The 18806-nt window shown below is 37.5% G+C and overlaps 1 protein-coding gene across 3 annotated transcripts; it reads right to left on the bottom strand.

Moving 5' to 3' along the window:
• Positions 1 to 921: 921 nt before the first annotated feature.
• Positions 922 to 15683, bottom strand: COPS5 (COP9 signalosome subunit 5). 3 transcript variants are annotated; one of them, XM_036886280.2, is made up of 8 exons: positions 15394 to 15683; positions 12830 to 13064; positions 11732 to 11860; positions 11093 to 11158; positions 10502 to 10587; positions 6036 to 6147; positions 2772 to 2920; positions 922 to 1166 (listed from the first exon to the last, which is right to left on the bottom strand). In XM_036886280.2, the coding sequence occupies exons 1-8, from the start codon at positions 15534 to 15536 to the stop codon at positions 1082 to 1084; spliced, it is 1005 nt and encodes a 334-aa protein (XP_036742175.1). In that variant the 5' UTR covers positions 15537 to 15683; the 3' UTR covers positions 922 to 1081. The 3 variants fall into 3 exon arrangements, with proteins under 3 accessions (XP_036742175.1, XP_036742177.1, XP_036742176.1); XM_036886282.2 differs by having other exon boundaries at positions 15518 to 15656; XM_036886281.2 differs by having other exon boundaries at positions 15386 to 15555.
• Between the last annotated feature and the right edge of the window lie 3123 nt (positions 15684 to 18806).

Raw genomic sequence — 18806 nt, 5'->3', positions numbered from 1 at the left:
TCTCAACTGCTCTCTGGCAGCCGTCATCCCAAATCTCTTAACAGAGCGATCTTAGAAACATCAGTCCAGTACATCTATGCCCTTTAAACTCCCCACTGCTGTTAGGATAAAGTCCAAAGGCCCCTGAAGGATCTATCCTCATCTTACCATTAAAGTCATCTCCTGCCATTTTCCATGTCCTACTCAACACTCTCAAGTCTAACTGAATCTCAGTTCTTGAAGGTTCTATTCTAGGTTCTTGCTATCTGCTTCTGACCTTCTACACGTTGCTGTACTCTCTGCCTGTAAAAGTAATTGCTTCCCCATTATGTTTTTTATGGCCAGTCCTTCTATCTTTCAAATTGCAACTTTATGTCAGGTCATTTCTTTCAGGAAGCCTACCTGGGTAACTCATCCTGAGAGTTCCCCAGCACACTTTATTTCTCCCTTCATACCTGTACACTTAGGTTTGTGTTAACGTAGCTTTAGCTTCCTTGATAAATTCTGTGAGGACAGTGTCCATGTCTATCTTGTTCAAAATATCTCCAGAGAATAACACTGGGCCTAGTTCAGTGATGACACTTGGTGAATATTTGAATGACTAGATACCCTATGCTAGGCTCTGTCTCAAATAAGTTATTTAGTTTTCAAGAAAATATTTCTAGTGTGACTGGGTTAATGTTTCATATGAACATAAAAACGACATGTTATATTTTTAGTAATAGACTATCAAAAGAAGGTACAAGCAAATTAAAAAGTGGCTCTGACAATCCGTATGGCAAGTGAAATGCTGAAATTCTTAGATAGTCAAGACCCTAAAAAATAGAATGGTTCTAATAAAATATTTCTTTCCCTTGTAAGAAGTATCCTTTAATGACACAAGAACATTAAAAGATACTAAAAAAATAATGTAACCCTTCCCACAAAACAATGAAAGAAAAATTTCATTTGAAGGAGCTTTATTAAAGGATGTGAATATTCAGGACACTTCAGAGCACCTTATACTTCTAATCAGATTTTTGGTACCTGGTTTTTAAAGTTTTACTTGAGTATTTTTCTCATACTGGCTTTCAGTCAGGCAAAAGTACAACTCAGTGACTGTTTAAGAGATGTTAATTTGATTAAACAGTTTATCCTTAATAACCTGAGACATCAATCCATGGATAGCTTCTATGGTAGTTTTACAGCTGAAAAAGAAAAAAACACATCACATAATGTCACTAGGACTGAAAACTTTCAAACAAGCAAGTTGCCCTCAGCTCCCATTTCCTTGCATTAATGATGATTTTGAGTTCTATTCATACTCCCCAAACCACGCCAATTTATAGTTTACTCTTCTAATTTTTAGCCTTCTGCATGTCTTTAACCATTTCACTACTTACTAGCATCTTCACAAGAGATTAACAATGTAAAATTTGATATAACTCATAATAGTTAATTTTGTTACTTGTTAGCAGCTTTGGGAAATGTTCTGTTTCAGAAGGTGACTGAAATTATATGTAATTCATAATTATAGACTGACTCCAGTATTACATTAAAATCTATTATTCTTTGTTTATTAGTTAGAATTAAAAAATGATTTTAAAGAATTCTATGCTTTTTTCCTGAAATAATCACATCCTTCTAACAATTAAAAGTCAAAGTTAGATTAGTGGGTAAAGACTTAGATTTTAGAGTTGATAAAAACACATAAACAGTGAAAAACCACAAATATTCAGAAAAGATGCAATTCCTGTAAAGTTACCCCAAAATAAAAATTCTCTACTTTTGTACTACTTTTGTCCTTCCTACTTTTCATCTCATATAATTGAAGACATCCCCACAGTGAAATTTTTGCTCTCATTCAGAAGTTGACTTGTAAGTGTAGATAAAATTATAAACAGACATATAAAGACAGATGAGCAAAAATGTACTCAGAGCAAATACCTCATATGAGACCTAGTATCAAAGAAAAATGTAATTTTGATCCAGGTCATTAGCTCTATATCTTCTAAAAACCCATAGAGAAGAAAGGAATGAAATAATTCTAGCCCAAGATGACTTCTGCTCCTAATACACTTTGCCTCCCCTTCTCCCTTCTCTTTCCTACTGACCAATCCAGTTTTTCTTAAAATGGATACCAAGGTATTGATTTATATAGATGTCAACATAGTTTTCCCTTCTTCTCTGCCCTTATCACATTAAAATTCAAATCTCAGTGCAAATAAATATTATTTAGGTAGTCTTCCTTATCCTGTACGCATTTGAAGAGCCATATAATTGTTTCACTAATTATCAGAAAACATAACCCGTTTGTTCCTAACAAGTTCTTGTTAATGAAATTTGAAAGACTAAATTAATATGTAAATGATAATTTCAGAAGAATAACTTGAGAGATACAGTCATTTCTATGAAATGTAGGGGTTTAAAACTTTAGAATTTGAAACTTGATAAATTTAAGAAATAGTACTTTAATCCCTCAGATGATCGGATTAGAGCATTCTTGTGCAAGTTCCCCACCCCCCCTCCAAAGATCCAGACTGGTTTTGTTACCCTTTCTAGCTGAACCTAGAAAAGGTAACTGGGAATTTTTCATAACATCATGTAGAGCTTTAAGCCTTTAATGTTCTTACTTAATGTCTCCTAAATTTTCAAAATTAAAATCTGCATTTGACAACTTTTAAAGGTCCCAAGAAGTTAATATTCAGGTAACATTCTAGGTTATAAGCTGAACCATAAGGAATTTGAATCCTACTATTATTTGCAAAAGTAGAAACACAAAGAATTAGGGGCAGGACTAGATTTGCTCTTACCTATCTCTAGTGGCTTTGGCAAGTTTGTCTTCTGACTTTCGATCATGTGCTTCTAAACCCAACATGAAACTCCCTCGTCCCAGCTGGGCTTCTGATTGTTCTAATTTTTCAGACAAATCAAACACCTGACCAGTGGTATAGTCTGCATTCTGTGGGGAAAATGGTGTTATGTCAGTACATAGGTCTAACAATATATATTTATTTTATTTACATTTAAATCTATATTTAAATGTAAATTAATTTTCCTCCATAGAGGACATTTCATTTACAAAGAATTCCTCAAAGGAATCTAAGTGGATCGTCAGTGAAGTAAGAAGTCAACTTATACTTGTAAAACGGATCCCACAGTTCAAGCAGTTCAAGTGTAGCGTTTTCTCCCTTTTGTAATTTCAAGATTAAATTTGGAGTTTTTCTTTTTGACTGCTTAAATCTAGTATTCGATATTATGAGAGGCTTTGAAGTACACAGCGGTGAGTCTAGATTCTGGCCCTGCTGCAGAGTAGCTGGTAGGCCTTGGAAAGCACTTTTACTGTGCCTTCGAGTCATCTTCTGAAAATGTAAGAGGAAAGCAGTAATTTCTACCTGAAGACTATTGTGAAGATTAAATTAAGTAATGTATACAAAGCTGTTAGGACTGTCCATGGTACCTGCTAAAGGCTTGATAATTGTTGACTAATTTTGTTACTTGTTCTTATTGAACTTCCAGGGTTAATATGTATGGTGGTATTTTAAAAATAACATTTGTTTTAGCTTCTCTGATTATAAAATTAAGTTATTGCAGAAAACTTGGAAAATGTAGAGCAATATAAAGAAAAAAGTAAATACCTATAATCCCTCCACTTACCTATTATCACAGTTACATTTTAGTGAATGTTTCATGTTCACATGCACACCTACATTTGGTAAGCTGGGTTATTGTATCTATCATTTTGTCCTTTAATATTTCACATTTTTTAAAAAGAAAAACTTGAGTAGTTATACATGCACACTTAAATATAATTTTTAAAAAATATTTTTATGGTGTATCTTTTGAAAAATGTTGTAGTCTAAACAAATTTTCACAAAGATGAGTTGTGAGGTATATTGCATCTCCTTCCTATATCCTCAATAGAAGAGAATGAAAATTAAACAATTTGGCAACAATTAATGTGTTATTCTCAATTTGTTAGACTGTGTAGAGGAAACACAGTTCAACTACCAAACATGAAAAATTATTTGCTGTCATCATAGTTATCACAGAGGGCACCTTAAAATACTACCAGCTCTTCCAATGATTTTGCAAACTTATGCTATTTTAAAAAGATGCAGTTATATTCACTTTGTTTGGATGTAAATGGTTTAGTGCACCAATACATCCCCCACCCCTCTATAATCTGGAGAAAGATTTGAAGGCTACCTCACATTTGGAAAATTTAGCTCAAGCCATATAAATGTAGGATGGCAGGAACAATTATACTATTAAAAATAAGATAAAATGACATCAGTTGTATTTCAAACACACAGAGAATGAATATAGGGAACTAATTTCTTAAATCAGAAAATAACTTTTCTGATAGTTTTTAGGTTACATGCTTTAGCTGGGGAAAGATGAACATTTATATATTTTATTAAAATGCTGCAAGGTACTATATATAAAACCATAAAAAAGGAGGAAATATAATTTAACCTTATTTTGATTATTAATGTCCTCAATATATACAGTGCAGGAATATAGGGACAGCCATAGGCTTAGCAGTAGAGCTGATTGCCTTTACACAAAGGTTCAGACTGCTCTGGTCTTAGTGTTTCCTCCCCTTGCCATCATATGTTACTTCTGGCTGCTATTAGTATACTTGCCTCTAAGAAAACAACACATATAAAGCTTCTCTGCAAGTGACTGGCACGTAGGAAGCACTTAATAAATGTTTGCTATTGTGATCACTCTCCTTCCTTCTAATCTGCTACTTTTGACTGTTGAAGACAATAAATAAGAACAAAAAGCTTGTCAGAACTGTGTTTAAAATCATACCAAGTATATTCAAGTGAGGTCTATCCCCATGAATGCAATAACCAAACAGCAAAATAATTTATTGAGGTTTTATTTATGCCAGACACTTAGCTAATGGCTTTACATAAAGCATTTCATTTAATTTTCAGTGTACTTGATAATGTAGATACCATTCTACTATTGAGCCCAAGAAAGGCTCAGTCAGATTAAATAACTTTCTGAAGGTCACACACAGCTAGTAGAGTGGCAGAGTTGTTTCTGAACTGAGTTTATTTTATTCCAAATTTTGTGGTTCTAATTATGCTATAATGTGCTGTAGGAAGTGGCTTATTTTAAAATAAAAGAGTAAAAAAACCACAAGTGTTCTCAACTAAGTTCTAGATAGAAGCTTGTTGAATAAATATTCTTCTAAATATGTCAGGTTTTAATGAAACACTGGAAAAAAATTTTTTTTTTCTGTCCAGCATCTTCTACTTTAAGGTAATGATATTCTGATTTCCTTCTGGGGACAACTCCTTCCCCATTCTTAGTCCATGTGCTCCTGAGTTTCTTTTATTCCAGTCCAAAAGTGAAGCATTTGCCCTGGCCCAGATAGTGATTGTGTTCTTTCCTTGCCCCAGGGCACTTTTAAGTGGGCATGTGAGCTACACAAAGCTCAAACACAATGAGGCTTTGCCTGGGTATATGTATGCACATGTATGTGTATATGTATGCGCATGTGTGTGTGTGTGTGTGTGTTATTTTGATATTCTCTTTTGAATGTGAAACTGAGAGGCTGGGAGGTCTGAAGCTAATGCTGCCATCTTGCTTTCACATGAAGCCTGAAACTGAAGTAAACTGATAGGAAATCAAAGCGGAGAAAGACCAAGACCTTTTATGTGCCTGAAGTAAGTCCTAGTCTTGGACTATGTTTTGTTTAGACCAGTTTGGTTGGGTCTCCTGTCACTTGTAACCAGAGTCCTACTAGAGACATCTGACACAATAGAAACCAGTATTTGTATTTTTCTCTCTATAAGTCTCCTGAAGGCTGGGGCAGATTTCACCCTCCTCTGGCCACTATATTTGCCATTTAGAATTGGTTGCAAAGGTACCTGACACAGAGGTTGGCTTGGCTTAGTATTCCAACCCAGTTCTGGTTGTAGAGAATCTGACCCCAGTCCTGCCATCTTGTCCAAGTCAGGTATAGCCTCTCCATAAAAAGAGCATCAGGTATTAAACAACTTAAGTGGCTCATGAAGGTAAAAATCAAACATGTCCCTTACAAGTATAGTACTTACAGTAAGCAAGCTAGAAGAACTCAGCGTATTCACCCAGTATTTATTCCACAAAAGCTCAAGCAATTTGCGATCCAAAGAGGATTTGAAATATGAGACTTCTAAGGCATAATATCTATGAAACAAAAGCACAAATTTAGTAAGAAAAAATATTCAATGATATCATGTAAGTTTTGGTCAAATTTAAATTAATTACATTTTATATCCATATAGTCATGTTTTAGTTTTTAATACAACACAATGATAGGTAACCATGGTTTCCTTACTTTTCAGGGGTGTGGTTCAGTTAATCTCCGGTTAACTGAACTTTCTTGTGTTTTATGTCTTCCTTTTGCAGAGTTCAGAAATTCCCAAGAAGTTACCAGCAACCAATCACAACTTTCGAATGACCTATGTTTTCCATCTTATGAGTTCATAAATTCCAGCTAATAGCACATAAACTTAATGAATTACCTCTCTAGGACTAACTATAATTTTTGTTAGGTCTTTAAAAATACTGAAAATAACATGTAGACTCCCTGTTCTTCCCTTTCTGATCCTCTAATTGGGACCTACGGCTTTTCAGAAAAGGAAACTTTAAAGTAGGTCCTTAAAGTGCCTGAAAGAATGATTACTGCTTCCAAAGGTGCCTAATTTATAATCAGGAATAGCAAGGGAAATTCAGATAAATGTCTGCAAAATGTGTTTTTTTAAAGTAATAAATATTTAATATTGCATTGGGTTCTGTACATGAACAGATACAAAGAAATACAAGGGACTTCTTTACCTTAAGGAGCTTACCATTAATCAGAGATGTGATATGAGTCCACAAAAAGTTAAATACAATGATATATGTTGAATAACAATAAGTGATTCTACAGTGCATATATACAACAAATCAGCTACCAATTAAATGTTAAGAGATAATGAGTACTCTGAGTGTAGAGAGAAGGCAGGATTTAGAGTAATCCTTATATGAGTCTATGGTGTGGACGTGCTGGGAACAAGGAGGGCATTAGACAGAGAGTATCAACTCACAAAAAGGAAAGCTATGAAAAGAACAATAAATGAAATCAGTTTGCCTGGACAATTTAGCAAGAGAAGAATTATGTGAGGGAAACCTAGGAAGCTATGTTAGGGTCTACTTGGTGGAGAATATTACATAAAAGGATAAGAAATTTAACCTCTATCCCCTAGGTACTTGGGTGTCATGCAAGGTGTTTGACCAGCACAATGATGTGGCCAGAGAGGTATTTTAGGAAGTTGGCTGAGGTAGGATGTGTTAAGAGGAGAGAAACCGTAGGCAGGAATACCACAAAGGATGCCTCTGCAGTGGGACAGATGTGAAGAGATAAAGACTCAGATTCAGGTTGGTAGTACAAAAGATAAAGACACATGGATGCAACAAAAAAATGCTTATTGATTAAATTTAGAGTGAAGAAATAAAAAAGTAAGAAATTAAAGACTTCAGAATTAAGTGAAGGAGGTTTCAAGATTAAGATATTTGGGCATATCTGAAGATGGAAAGAACACAGCTAGTGAAATGTGGAAGTGGAACATTGTATGTCTTGAGCATCTATAATGTCCTGCATGCTTTACATACATTCTCATTTAATTTTCCCTACAACCACACAAGGAAGGATTTTTTATTTCCATTTACAGACAAAGAAACAGAGTTAGAAAGTGAAGACCTTGCTCAAAGCTACCGAGCTAGTAAGTGGCAAAGAAAGGAAATGAAAAGTGGTGTCTTACAAAAAAACCTCACAGCCTTTATTTTTACATCCAGAGCATAGACATTTAATAGAGTACTTAAGAGGTGAGGGGGTTATGTATGGGGAAGGGAGGCAGAGGCTCAAGTGGAAAGGTGAGCTTTGGAAAGGAGGAGTGGTACTTGTTATAAATATTTGAGGAAAGAAGAGATGAGAGGATGAGCGTAGAAACAGATACGTAGATTTAGAAGGATAGAAAATAAGGGAACTCCAACTTGAGGGTCTAGAATAGACTTTTATGTTTTAACATTTATGGATCACCTTAATGTAATTACTGTTTTAATTCCATAGCTTGGCGTGATGAAATTTTTTTGTCTAATATGTAGTGAGTAGCTGCAAATCACTAGCAGGGTTGAAAACAAGAATAATATTCAAAATTACTTGTGGAGCTAAATCCTCATCCTCTGTACAGAAATTCAATAATAGATACTGCCTAGAGCTGAAATCAAGAAGTAGCACTATCAGCATGTTGCTTGAAGATATGGGGGTAAATACCTAAAGGAATGGCTCTGATAGTTTAGTCACTGCCTCTGGGGGACAGGGAAGTGGTACAAGATTATTGTCTTTCATAGTGAGTTTAACAGAACCATTTGGCTCCTTACTTAAACTACATGCTTGTATAACACTGATAACATACAAGCTAATATAAAAACATTTTGTATCTTATTTTTACTAAGTGTCTTCAAAGTTAAAAATATTTAATATGTACATTAGATTCTACATTTAAAATGGACTCTCAGTGTACATTATGATCTAGGATTTAAGGTAGAAAAGAACAAAGGTCAGTACAAACTGCAAATAATAGCTTATTATCAAATAATTTAGGAAATAGATCTAACCAGTCTGCATACAACCTATGTTCTTTCAACCTGGCACTATGATTAATTAAAGATTTGAAATAAAAAATAAATTGAGCCACTTACTTGCCCTATGAAAAACTTTATCCTTTCTTATTTAGAAATTGATCCTAAGTAAGAAAACATCTTTGAATATCCTTGCAATTCCAGCTTCAAAATGCGAGACTCTATCCATGTAGGTAGCTAGAAAGGGGTTACTTTTCTCTGACAGGCTATTTCAGAAAATCAGGAAATATAGGTTTGTTTGGATACAGAAAGCATAGACTGCCTCACTCTTTTTTGTTTTGGTGGTGAGAAAAGTAGAGCAGGTATTACAGGTATAAGCTCTTGATACCACAATATAAATGAGAAACAGACTGTTACTCTGAAAATGAAAACATCACAGCAAAGGTGCTTCTATGCTTAGAACAATTCTCTCAAACTGAAATGGTTTAAACTCTTTTCAGTAGGACAAATTTAAGTGACTTAATCCCAGACCTGTAACTGAAAAATAAAACAGCATCTTTTCTTTTCAGAAGTATGTTAGGGATGACTGAAAACCAGATATATTTAAAAATTTAATTTTAGAAATTATGTAATTTTCTAAGAATCTCTAAGTAGAAAAATAAGAGCATATGGGTAGTCAAGGTATTCCTTAAAGTTGAGACAGGAAGTATGGAGAAAAGGGGACACTACATAATCACTTAAGCACCCTTCTGTGTATCACACCTGGTTTTAAATATGAGATACAGCAATAAATTAATTCTACTCTCATGAAGTTCACACTCTAACAGGGTCAATAACAAGGAAGCAAAAATGTACGAGATGGTGACATGTGATAAGAAGAAAACTAAACCAGGGAAAGGAACTGGTAGAGTGACTGGTAGATGCTATTTTCGATAAGGTGACCAATGAACATTTTCTGTTAAGGTGACTCTTAACCACACACTCAGTGATTGAAGTAGTGAGCCACATAAAATAAGGAAGAATGTTCTAGGCAGAGGGCAGTAAAGGCAAAGGCCCTGAGGCAGAAGCCTGCCTGGCACTTCTGACAAGCCAAAACAAGGCTACTATGAACTAGACTGGAGAGAGCAAAGGTTCAGTGATAGAAGATGAACTCACAGAAGTTAAAAGGGCCAGACCACATAGGATTGTATAATTCATGGTAAGGACTATGGATCTTGTTCTTAGTGAGACTGGAAGTCATTTTGAGAAGGAAGAACATGATCTGACTTATATTTTAATAAATTAGTTTGGCTGACAAAAGACCTTTAAGGGGTGAAGGGTAGAAGGAGGAAGACTAGTTGGAAGGGTAGTGCTTTGGTTCAGGCTCCAGGTGGTGGTAGGTTAGGTCAAGATAATAGTAAGAGAGGTGGAAGATGTACTTAGAAGGTGGAGAAAACTGTCCTTATTGGTTTAACACTCTTAAAAACTGAGACATAATTCACACATGATAATATTCACTAATTTAAAGTATATTTAATTCTATGGCTTTTAGTATGGCTTCTTTAACTTTTGGTGTGGCATTATTTAGGAGGAACTTTGGCTAAATAGAACTTGGATACTCTCGGGGCAGCATATGTGTTAATGTCAGGCAGGCCCTGAATACAACTTCCCTCAATTGTTAATTTCATTAATAGGCAAAGTATCTTGTATTTTGACAAAGTGTTTATAGATGTGTGAAAGGCAATATGTTAGGTTACAACAATAAAAAATTCAAACATTATCCTTAATTTGCATATTCCAAGTATTATTTTAAAAGGTATTATGAAATGTATTTCACCTGAACCTTTTTTCTCATCTTTAAACTTAGGGGCTTAGACTGGATAATCTCTAAGATTTCCTATGATGATTTTCTTATCAAATACATCTTAAAATTATTTACTGTTTGCAGTGTACACCGAAGTCTTCTATTTTATTAAGTGGGATAGTCTGGTACTCAGAAGGGCCTTCATCAGGGGGTTTGTAGCCCTAAACAAAAGTGAAGAAAACAGAAGAGTAAAACAAAACAGGAAAAACATGTTTCCTATGTAGCTTTTAATTTATAGAAATGTTACTTTTGGGAAATCACATATTGAACATAAGTGTTCTAATAAAAAAAGCTTATTGCTGATACCCAGCCTCAACCCCATTTGACGGCTGAAGGCTGGATTTGCTATACAGATTCATTTTTCTTGACCTTAGGTGATATGCACTTATGCTAATATTTGTTTCAGATTGCAGACAGATGTGTTTAGCTTGTTTCTCTAGTAGTGTCAGAATGCCATGGGCATACAGACACTAAATAACAAATGTACAATTGCTATTCTAGTAAAATTAATAATATATAAGACAAATGCATTGCCTTTTGCTAAGGGCAAAAGTAGTTTGCTTTTATAAATATTATTAAATTGTTGCAGGATAAAATGAGACCATAGCATGTTTAAAAATAAATATTTAGAATTTAAAAAATTATACTTATCATTTTAAAAATTACCTTTGGGTATGTCCTAAAGGCTCCAAGATTCACTTTCCCTGCAGATATTGTTCTTGTTGGGTCAATCTACAAGAAAGGTATATCTATATATCTGCTGATTATGAAAAAGTGTATACATTTCTGTTTAAACATTATAAACCTAGAAATAAGTATGGACATATAACACTAGGCACACACACACAATAATTATGGTAACCAAATAATAGGAAAAAAAACAACCAAAATAAAAAACCAAATTAATATACTATTAAAGAATATTATTTGAAGATTTGCTCACCTCTTTTCAAAGGTTTGCTTATTTTCATTTTAGATGAACAACTTCTACCATCTTCATAGTAACTTGGATTGCACTTAAAACACTCTGAGCATATCAATAGCTCCTCTAGCAATTCCTGACTTACTTAATTCAGTGCAGGGAACTGAGACATAGGTGCTATGATCACCCTCATCTCACAGAGTGGGGGGCAAGAGATGAAGAGGTTAAGTAACTTGTTCAAAGTCCGAGCTTCAATTCAGACTCAAACTGAGGCAAACTGATACCAGAGCCTTGCTCTTGACAACAGTTTTTATTTCTCAGAATACTTGCTTTAGTAAATCTTCACAAATAACTTAATTAAAACTGGTTGTAAAAATACTTACTACCACTGCTACAAATGGTTCCTGGAACTGCTGATTGAGCATTTGAGTACTAACGTCAATCCCAGAAAGCCAGCAGCCATAACCAGGGTGGCTATGATACCAGCCAATTGCATTTTCAAGGCGGCCAACCTAACAAATGAAGAGGGCAAAGGAGCTTGAGGTTCCTGTTTAATCTTAGAGACACTTGTCATTTGCCTGTGTACACAGCACTATGGTAAAATGGCAGTATGCAGAATAGTTCATAGCATATGCTGCTTTCAGATTAAAAGAACGATATTTTGAATAGATAATACATGTCCAATGCACAAATTAGCAATATAGAAGTGCAATAAAGTTATACAAGACTGAAAGGTTTTAAGTCTTCCTACCTTTTTCCTAAAGTTCAGCTACCCAGTTTCTTAGCCCAGATGTTACCACTATAGCCAGCTGCTTACATACCTGTCTTCCAGAGATATTCTTTGCATACAGAATATATACTCTTTGCATATATGTAGATGATAAAAACATACACAAGGGTGTACCACATACCGTGTTCTACACTTTGCCTTTTCATTCAACAGAATAGTCTGGGACTTGTTCCATATACTGTATAGATAACTACTTTTAATTTTTTTAAGGTTGGCTGGCAGTTTATCGTATGGATATACCATATTACATTTAATCAGTTTTATACTCAGGAACATTTAGATTATTCCCAAATTTTTGGTCTTAAACACACATCTGATAATGAGTGTGAGAATTAAAAATTTTTTTAAATTGAGATATAATTGACATATAACATTAGTTCAGATGTAGAACACAATGATTCCATATATGTATATATTATGAAATGATCACCACAAGAAGTGTAGTTAACATCCATCACCACACAGTTACAAATTTTTTTCTTGTGATGAGAACTTTAAAGATCTACTCTCTTGACTGTATTTATTTTAAAAAAACAACAACATTGATTTCATATATGCTATATAGAAATCATTGAGAATAACTTAAAAAAATATAACTTTAATGTAAAGATAGTTTCATGTTTAGAAACTCAAAGTCATCATGACACTCTTTAACCTGCAGTTACTAAACTTTAAGGAACATCATTTTTACCTGTTTGGCGTTTTCTATATATGCGGCCATGTACTCATATGCGGCAGCCTGAGCATTTACTCGGGTTTCAGTGCCCTCTACAGGCAAAGCAAAACTGTCCATAATAATCATGGTTTCACCATCCACCTTTCCCAGCATCAAGCCCATCACTTCCAAGTTGCCTCCGGATCTGGCATGCATCACCATTTTCAGTAGAGCCAATGCTGAGATTTTGCAGTACTTAAAGTAATGGTGACTACAAAAAAAAAGCATGGTGTAATTAACTTTCTTATATGAAGTACAATTTCAAAACACAGTTTTTGTGAAGATAATAACTATTGAAAAATTTACAGGGGTAGAAGGGTGAGAAAGTGTGCCATGTGGGAAAAAAGGATGTAGAAAAGGACAGTTAATGCAGGGAGATGGAAGTGATAAACATGTCACAGTCCCTGCAAAGCATTTTCCCTTGGGGGAAGGGAAAAGTATGAAATAGTCTTCTAATATGCTATTAATGTAGAGGATAGTTTCATGTATAGAAACTCAAATTCAACATGAGACTCTCTTAACTTGCATTAACTAAACTTTAAGGAACATTTTTACTTGTTTGTGGTGTTTTCTATATATGCAGCCATGTACTCATATGCAACAACCCTGAGCTGCTGAGGAGGTAATTACATAATCAGTTCAATAAACTTTTTCTCCATTGATTTTGAATCATCAAATCTCTGATTCTGACTGATTAAATGGTAGTACTTAACTATTCCATCTGCCTAGGTTTGAATCCTTGCACTGACATGTCCTAGCTGTGGCCTTAAGACAACCACTTAATGTCTGTGCCTCAGTTTCCTCCTCTGTAAACAGGAGGTGTTTCATAGAGATGTTAGGAGGAAGTTAGTGAATAATGTATATGAAGTGTTTAGCTTAGTGCTTGACACATACTAAAACTTTAAAAATACTGTTATTAGTATTATTAACCTATCTTTCACAGTACTCTCAAAGAACAGTGCGTTTAAGGGTGTATCTTCTCTCTGTGATATTAGTCTCAAAATGGAAATGTGGCCCTAATATCTCTAGTTCTACTATGATCACTCTTTCAGAGTTTATCTGTGGATGTAACCAAACTGTTCTTGAAAAAACTAACATTTTCTGCCTCACTGATGCAGCTCAAGACAGCTAGGATGAATATAATTACAGCATCAGTCAGACAGTGGAGCAAACTGATAGTTTCCAAATATTAAATAGGCTACATCCATTTAAAGTGCATAGACTGCTACTACGCAAGCAGACAGCAAGGCAAAGTAATCAGTCTTTATACAGTGGTCAATGTCTCTGAGAAGCCTTTTTAAGATGTCTGCCAACAGATTTCAGTCACAATTGGAAAATATGGAGACCTGGTCTTGGGAGTCAAGACATGAATTAAAATCTTGGTTATTGTGCTGCTATTACATACATTCTGGACCCTTTTTAAAAAACAGATAGATTATCTCATCTAATCTTTATGACATTACCAATAGGTAGGTCTTATTTCAATTTTATAGATACAAATATGAAGATGAGTAAGTTTTCTAGGATCAGTGAACTTAGTGGCAGTTGTGAGATTTGATCTTAGGTTTTGACAATTGCTTACTTATGAGTTCACTGCCTCAGTATGATGTTGAAATAAATTACTGTATTTGTTTTCTTATTTGCAAAAAGGAATGAAAATACAGTACTGGGTTGTCATGAAGATTAAATGACACATGGAAATTCCTAGCTCAGTGCTCAGCCATATTAAGTATTCAATAAGCATTGCTGAATCGGAATACTGACAGTTAAAAGCTTGCCTTATAAAAGACTGACAGATGAAGCATGGTTTTAGTTGATCTTTTGCTATCCTATCTTTCCATTAAAGATATTGTACTCTTTTTACCCACTCCCTAACAAAATCTGTGCTTAGTAAAGGATAAATGCTATAGGTAAAAAATACTCAACTTATCACCACTCCCAGGGACACAGGGATTTTGCTAAGGGGCAGAGAGCCTTATGGTCTACTGATGTAATTTCTAGCTCATGTGAACTGGTGGAATAACCTTTTAGGACCCTGGGGAGAGCCTCCTTATGCTTCTGAAATAATTACTAGCAATCAGAAAACGATTATAGATCTCTAAAGGCTGGGTCATAGTTATTTTAGAGACTCTTGGGCTGATTCAGTTTCCGACAGCTGCAGTCTCCAGGTTAGGATCAGCTGAAGATCCCAACAAGGTACACAGGGTTCGAGGTAGATTGTGTGGCATATATGACAATACAGATGTTGAGGAGTGACAACTCAAATCCCGCTTGTCTTTTCCTCTTCCATCTTCCGAAGGCAAACAGGTTAGAGACAGAAAGAGGAGTCGAAGCAAACCCCAGTGGAAGGGCTTAAGCTCTATTTGCGAGGATAAAAGACAACCATCTCTCAGGCGCATATTCTTTCTCTGCCTTCCCATGAAAAGACCAGCTCTCCACCCTCTGACAAACTCTCCACCGTCTTCAACTCCCACGCCCCCAGGGTCTCTTAAACTCCCGCCAACCCTTCCCTCCCCTCTTCTCGCCAGGGACCTCCTCACTCCTTAGTCCAGGGCTTCGCCGCCAGGATTTCTTGTTGCTGTTTCTTGTCGTATTTGTAGATTTCATCGATACTCTGGGCTTCCTGCATGTTGTTGGCCAATTCCCACGTTTTCTGGGCCATACCATTCCCAGATGCCGCCATCGCCGAGGAATCGGAGAAACTGTCGTCTCGCCAACCAAGACGCAACCTTATTTCGCTAGGTTTCCGGGTGTGGGCTTCCGACCCTCCCCACCAGGTGCAAACTCGTACTAGACTCTCGAGGCAGCCATGACACCTAGAACCGGAGGTGAAGTTGGTACAGACCATTCGGAGATGGCGGGAGCCCGTCGGGGACGCGGCGATATAAACAGCAGTTACATAATAGTTAGAGACAGAGGAGTCTTCTTGTGGCTGAAATGAGAAAATATTATCTTGGGTAATTATATGTGTGAATTAGGACAAACACAATTGGTGGGTACGGGAATGGTATAGCCTTCTACACCGGAAGAAGGGCATGTAACGTTATGCCAGAAACGAATGGGCCGTCTTTGTTCGTACTGCGCAGACTCGGCCCCCGCCATGTTTAAAAATGGGCGGATCCTTAAGGGGGGAAGGCGAAAAAAAGCAATGGGTATGGGTACCTTACATGAAATATTTGTTGAAAGATTAAAAAATAAGGATGTCTGTGGAAAAACTGAGACATCAGTAGTTCTGGATGCTGGTTGAGAAGAAAGATAAACATGACTTCCTAGTTTATTTCCAGATGAATCACTGCACATGCGTAAAATCCTACGGGTTTGTGGTGGTTTGGCTCTACACTTTTCTTAGAGGGGTGTGCCTGAGCGTTCCGCTGTGGTTGTGGAAACTCTTGGACCGCTATGATTTTGTCTGTTGTTATTTGTAAAAATTAACATCTCAATGAGGTATAAACGTTCTGGAAGTGTCCAGTAACCAGTTCGGAAAACAGTTTACAGTTTAATCTTCAGCACTGCCCTGTGAACCACGTCTGTCCCCGAGGCCGAATTAATGTCAGCAACCTATTTGTTTTCCAACAGTTAATACAGTGTTTAATTATCTCACATGTTTGTTTCAGGTGTTCTTACTTTCTCCTTCTTTCCCTCAACTTCACACTACATTCTAAATTCCAAAATCCAGGGACCAGCTCTCTGTTCCTTGTTTTATTCCTAACACCTAGCGTAGGGGTTCAATAATTTTTTTTTTTTGCTGGAGTGAGGGATGATTGTGAGGGAAAGAATAGCATCACAGTTCACTTACCCAGCTTCATCTTAATTTAGTCATCCAGAAACTTTGCATGTATGGTTAGCATTGCCTAAAATGGTCTCCCCTGACTTTTCTGCCGGGGGGTTCATATTAATCTTTATAAACATAGTTTAGACATCTCTACCATGAAATCTTTAACTTCTCTATTCCGTAATCATTCCGTCTATGGTGTCTCTAAATGTCTGTAAGGTACTTCTATAAACTGTTACATTGCTTTGTAATGATGTATTTATTTACTTATAAGTTTTTCTTTTCACTGTAAGCTTTAGAGTGCAGGACACTACATTCTGAGTTGTATCTTCTACTCCTAGTAAGGTGTGTAGCATACAGTTAAAAACATTGGAATTATCGGATGTCCACAGCTCCGTCTGCAGTTTTGACATGAACTTCCATTTGAAGAAAATTTATTTTTAAAACGCTTTTACAAAGTAATTTACGATACAGCACTTTAAGTTCCACTCTACTGGGAACCTAGAGATCTCTTTTCTAGTGGCAGCATAGACCACTTAGTACTGGAGTGAACTATGTTGAAATTAGTAATGAAAGCGCAGGACAAAATGTTGACCAGACTGTGGGGAGATGAGAAATGGCCAGGAATGAGATGTTAGAAGTTTTTCTCACTGCCACTCCTACCCTTTTTTCTTTTCAGGCTCTGTGACCCTCTTCCCAGGCCGGCTGGGGCTTGGAGGGGCTGGAATCGATTTAGCCTGGGAAGTGGCTCCAAGGTTTAAGAGGCCCCCAGTTGAAGCAGGCCGATTAGTGGAACCAGGCGGCGAAGTACCCATCCTGGACGCGGTAAGCCCTGGGATTCGCTGGGCGGCTGTAGGGCCTCCAGGACTGCAGGGGGCGCCCTGGGCCGCGCGGTCTTGCCCTACGGCCGTAGTGGGGGCGGGGCCGCGCTCGGCCGTTGGCGAAGGGAGGGCGGGGTACTCGGCTTGAGAGGCGGAGCCTGCGACGGACGGACGCTACCCGCTCTTCGGATTGCGAGGAACCTCGCTAAAATGCTGTGTATGTCCCCAGACGCGAGCGAGCGAGCTCTTCATAGCGTTCGCGGTGGAGAGAGCGGGCCTGGCGACTTGGGAAGGGGGCTGTCCCAGGGCCGGGTTAGCTGCCCCGGGGAGGAGGCGGGGGCTCCTTGGGGGCGGAGGGCTTGTGGAGTCCCACTGGCCGCGGCGCCGAGAATCCCAGCATTTGGGGGCGGGGTTCCCGGGGTTCCCCCCGGGGTTCCCCCGGCGGGGGAGGTCTCGCGGCTGCTGAGCCCGGGTTCAGGGTAGAGTTCACGGGTCGGGGGCTCGCAGCTGTCAGGCCCTGGGCGATGTTTCCTGGGGCTTCTTGCTGGTGGGAGTCTCGCTGCAGCAGGGGCGACTCGCGGGCTGTACCCTGGGTACGCGGTCGGGACTATGGGGCCGCTGCCACCTCCGCAGCTGTTGAGACTTGGTTGCCTGACAACGCGTTGATGCTTCCTAAAGTGGCCGCCACCCACAGCGCCCAGAGACTGGCTGTGCTTTCGCCTTTCTTCCCCATCAGCCGGCTCTTCCGCTGCTTGGCGAAGCCTCTCGAAGCACCTCATGTTTTCCTCGGTGCTGGTTAATGGTTAACGTTTATTGAGTGCTTGTGCATGCGGCGACGTTCTCTGCGCTTTGCAAGTAAAATTTATTTAATCACCGCAGCCCTGTGAAGTTGGTGCTATTATGACCCTGTTTTCCTCTTGCCTGTCTTTCTAACTGCCTTGATTTTAGGTTATCTGGGATTTGAATCCAATTTTCAGTAAATGTTAATAGTGGGACATCTTTTAGAGAGAGACTGGCTCTCAAGATTAGAGGATTAAGAAGTTTAGCTTGATCCGGGAAGACTAAAGTCTAAAGTAAACCACCACCTAGTTTTCAAACACCTCAAAAAGTCTAAGAGCTTAATAGCAACCAGGAAAAAAAGTTTGTAAAAAGGCAGTTAACCTCAGAGAGGTTCTATTTGAGGTCCTAAATGAAAGAATGACTTGTCATGTTGACAAGCAACAAAAAGGGATTCCATGGAAACCAGTAAAATGCTGCTTTCTTTTCTGATTATTATTAATTTTCTATAGGAGGACACTACCTTTCTTGTCGTTAAGTATCTGCTGACCTGCTCTACAGGCATGAAATTTTGGGTCCCCTG

Source organism: Manis pentadactyla, chromosome 3, assembly GCF_030020395.1.
Source record: "Manis pentadactyla isolate mManPen7 chromosome 3, mManPen7.hap1, whole genome shotgun sequence".
NCBI classification, from domain to species: Eukaryota; Metazoa; Chordata; class Mammalia; order Pholidota; family Manidae; genus Manis; species Manis pentadactyla.
The sequence above is the reverse complement of the archived record's forward strand: the minus strand, read 5'-3'. Positions and strand labels throughout refer to the sequence as shown.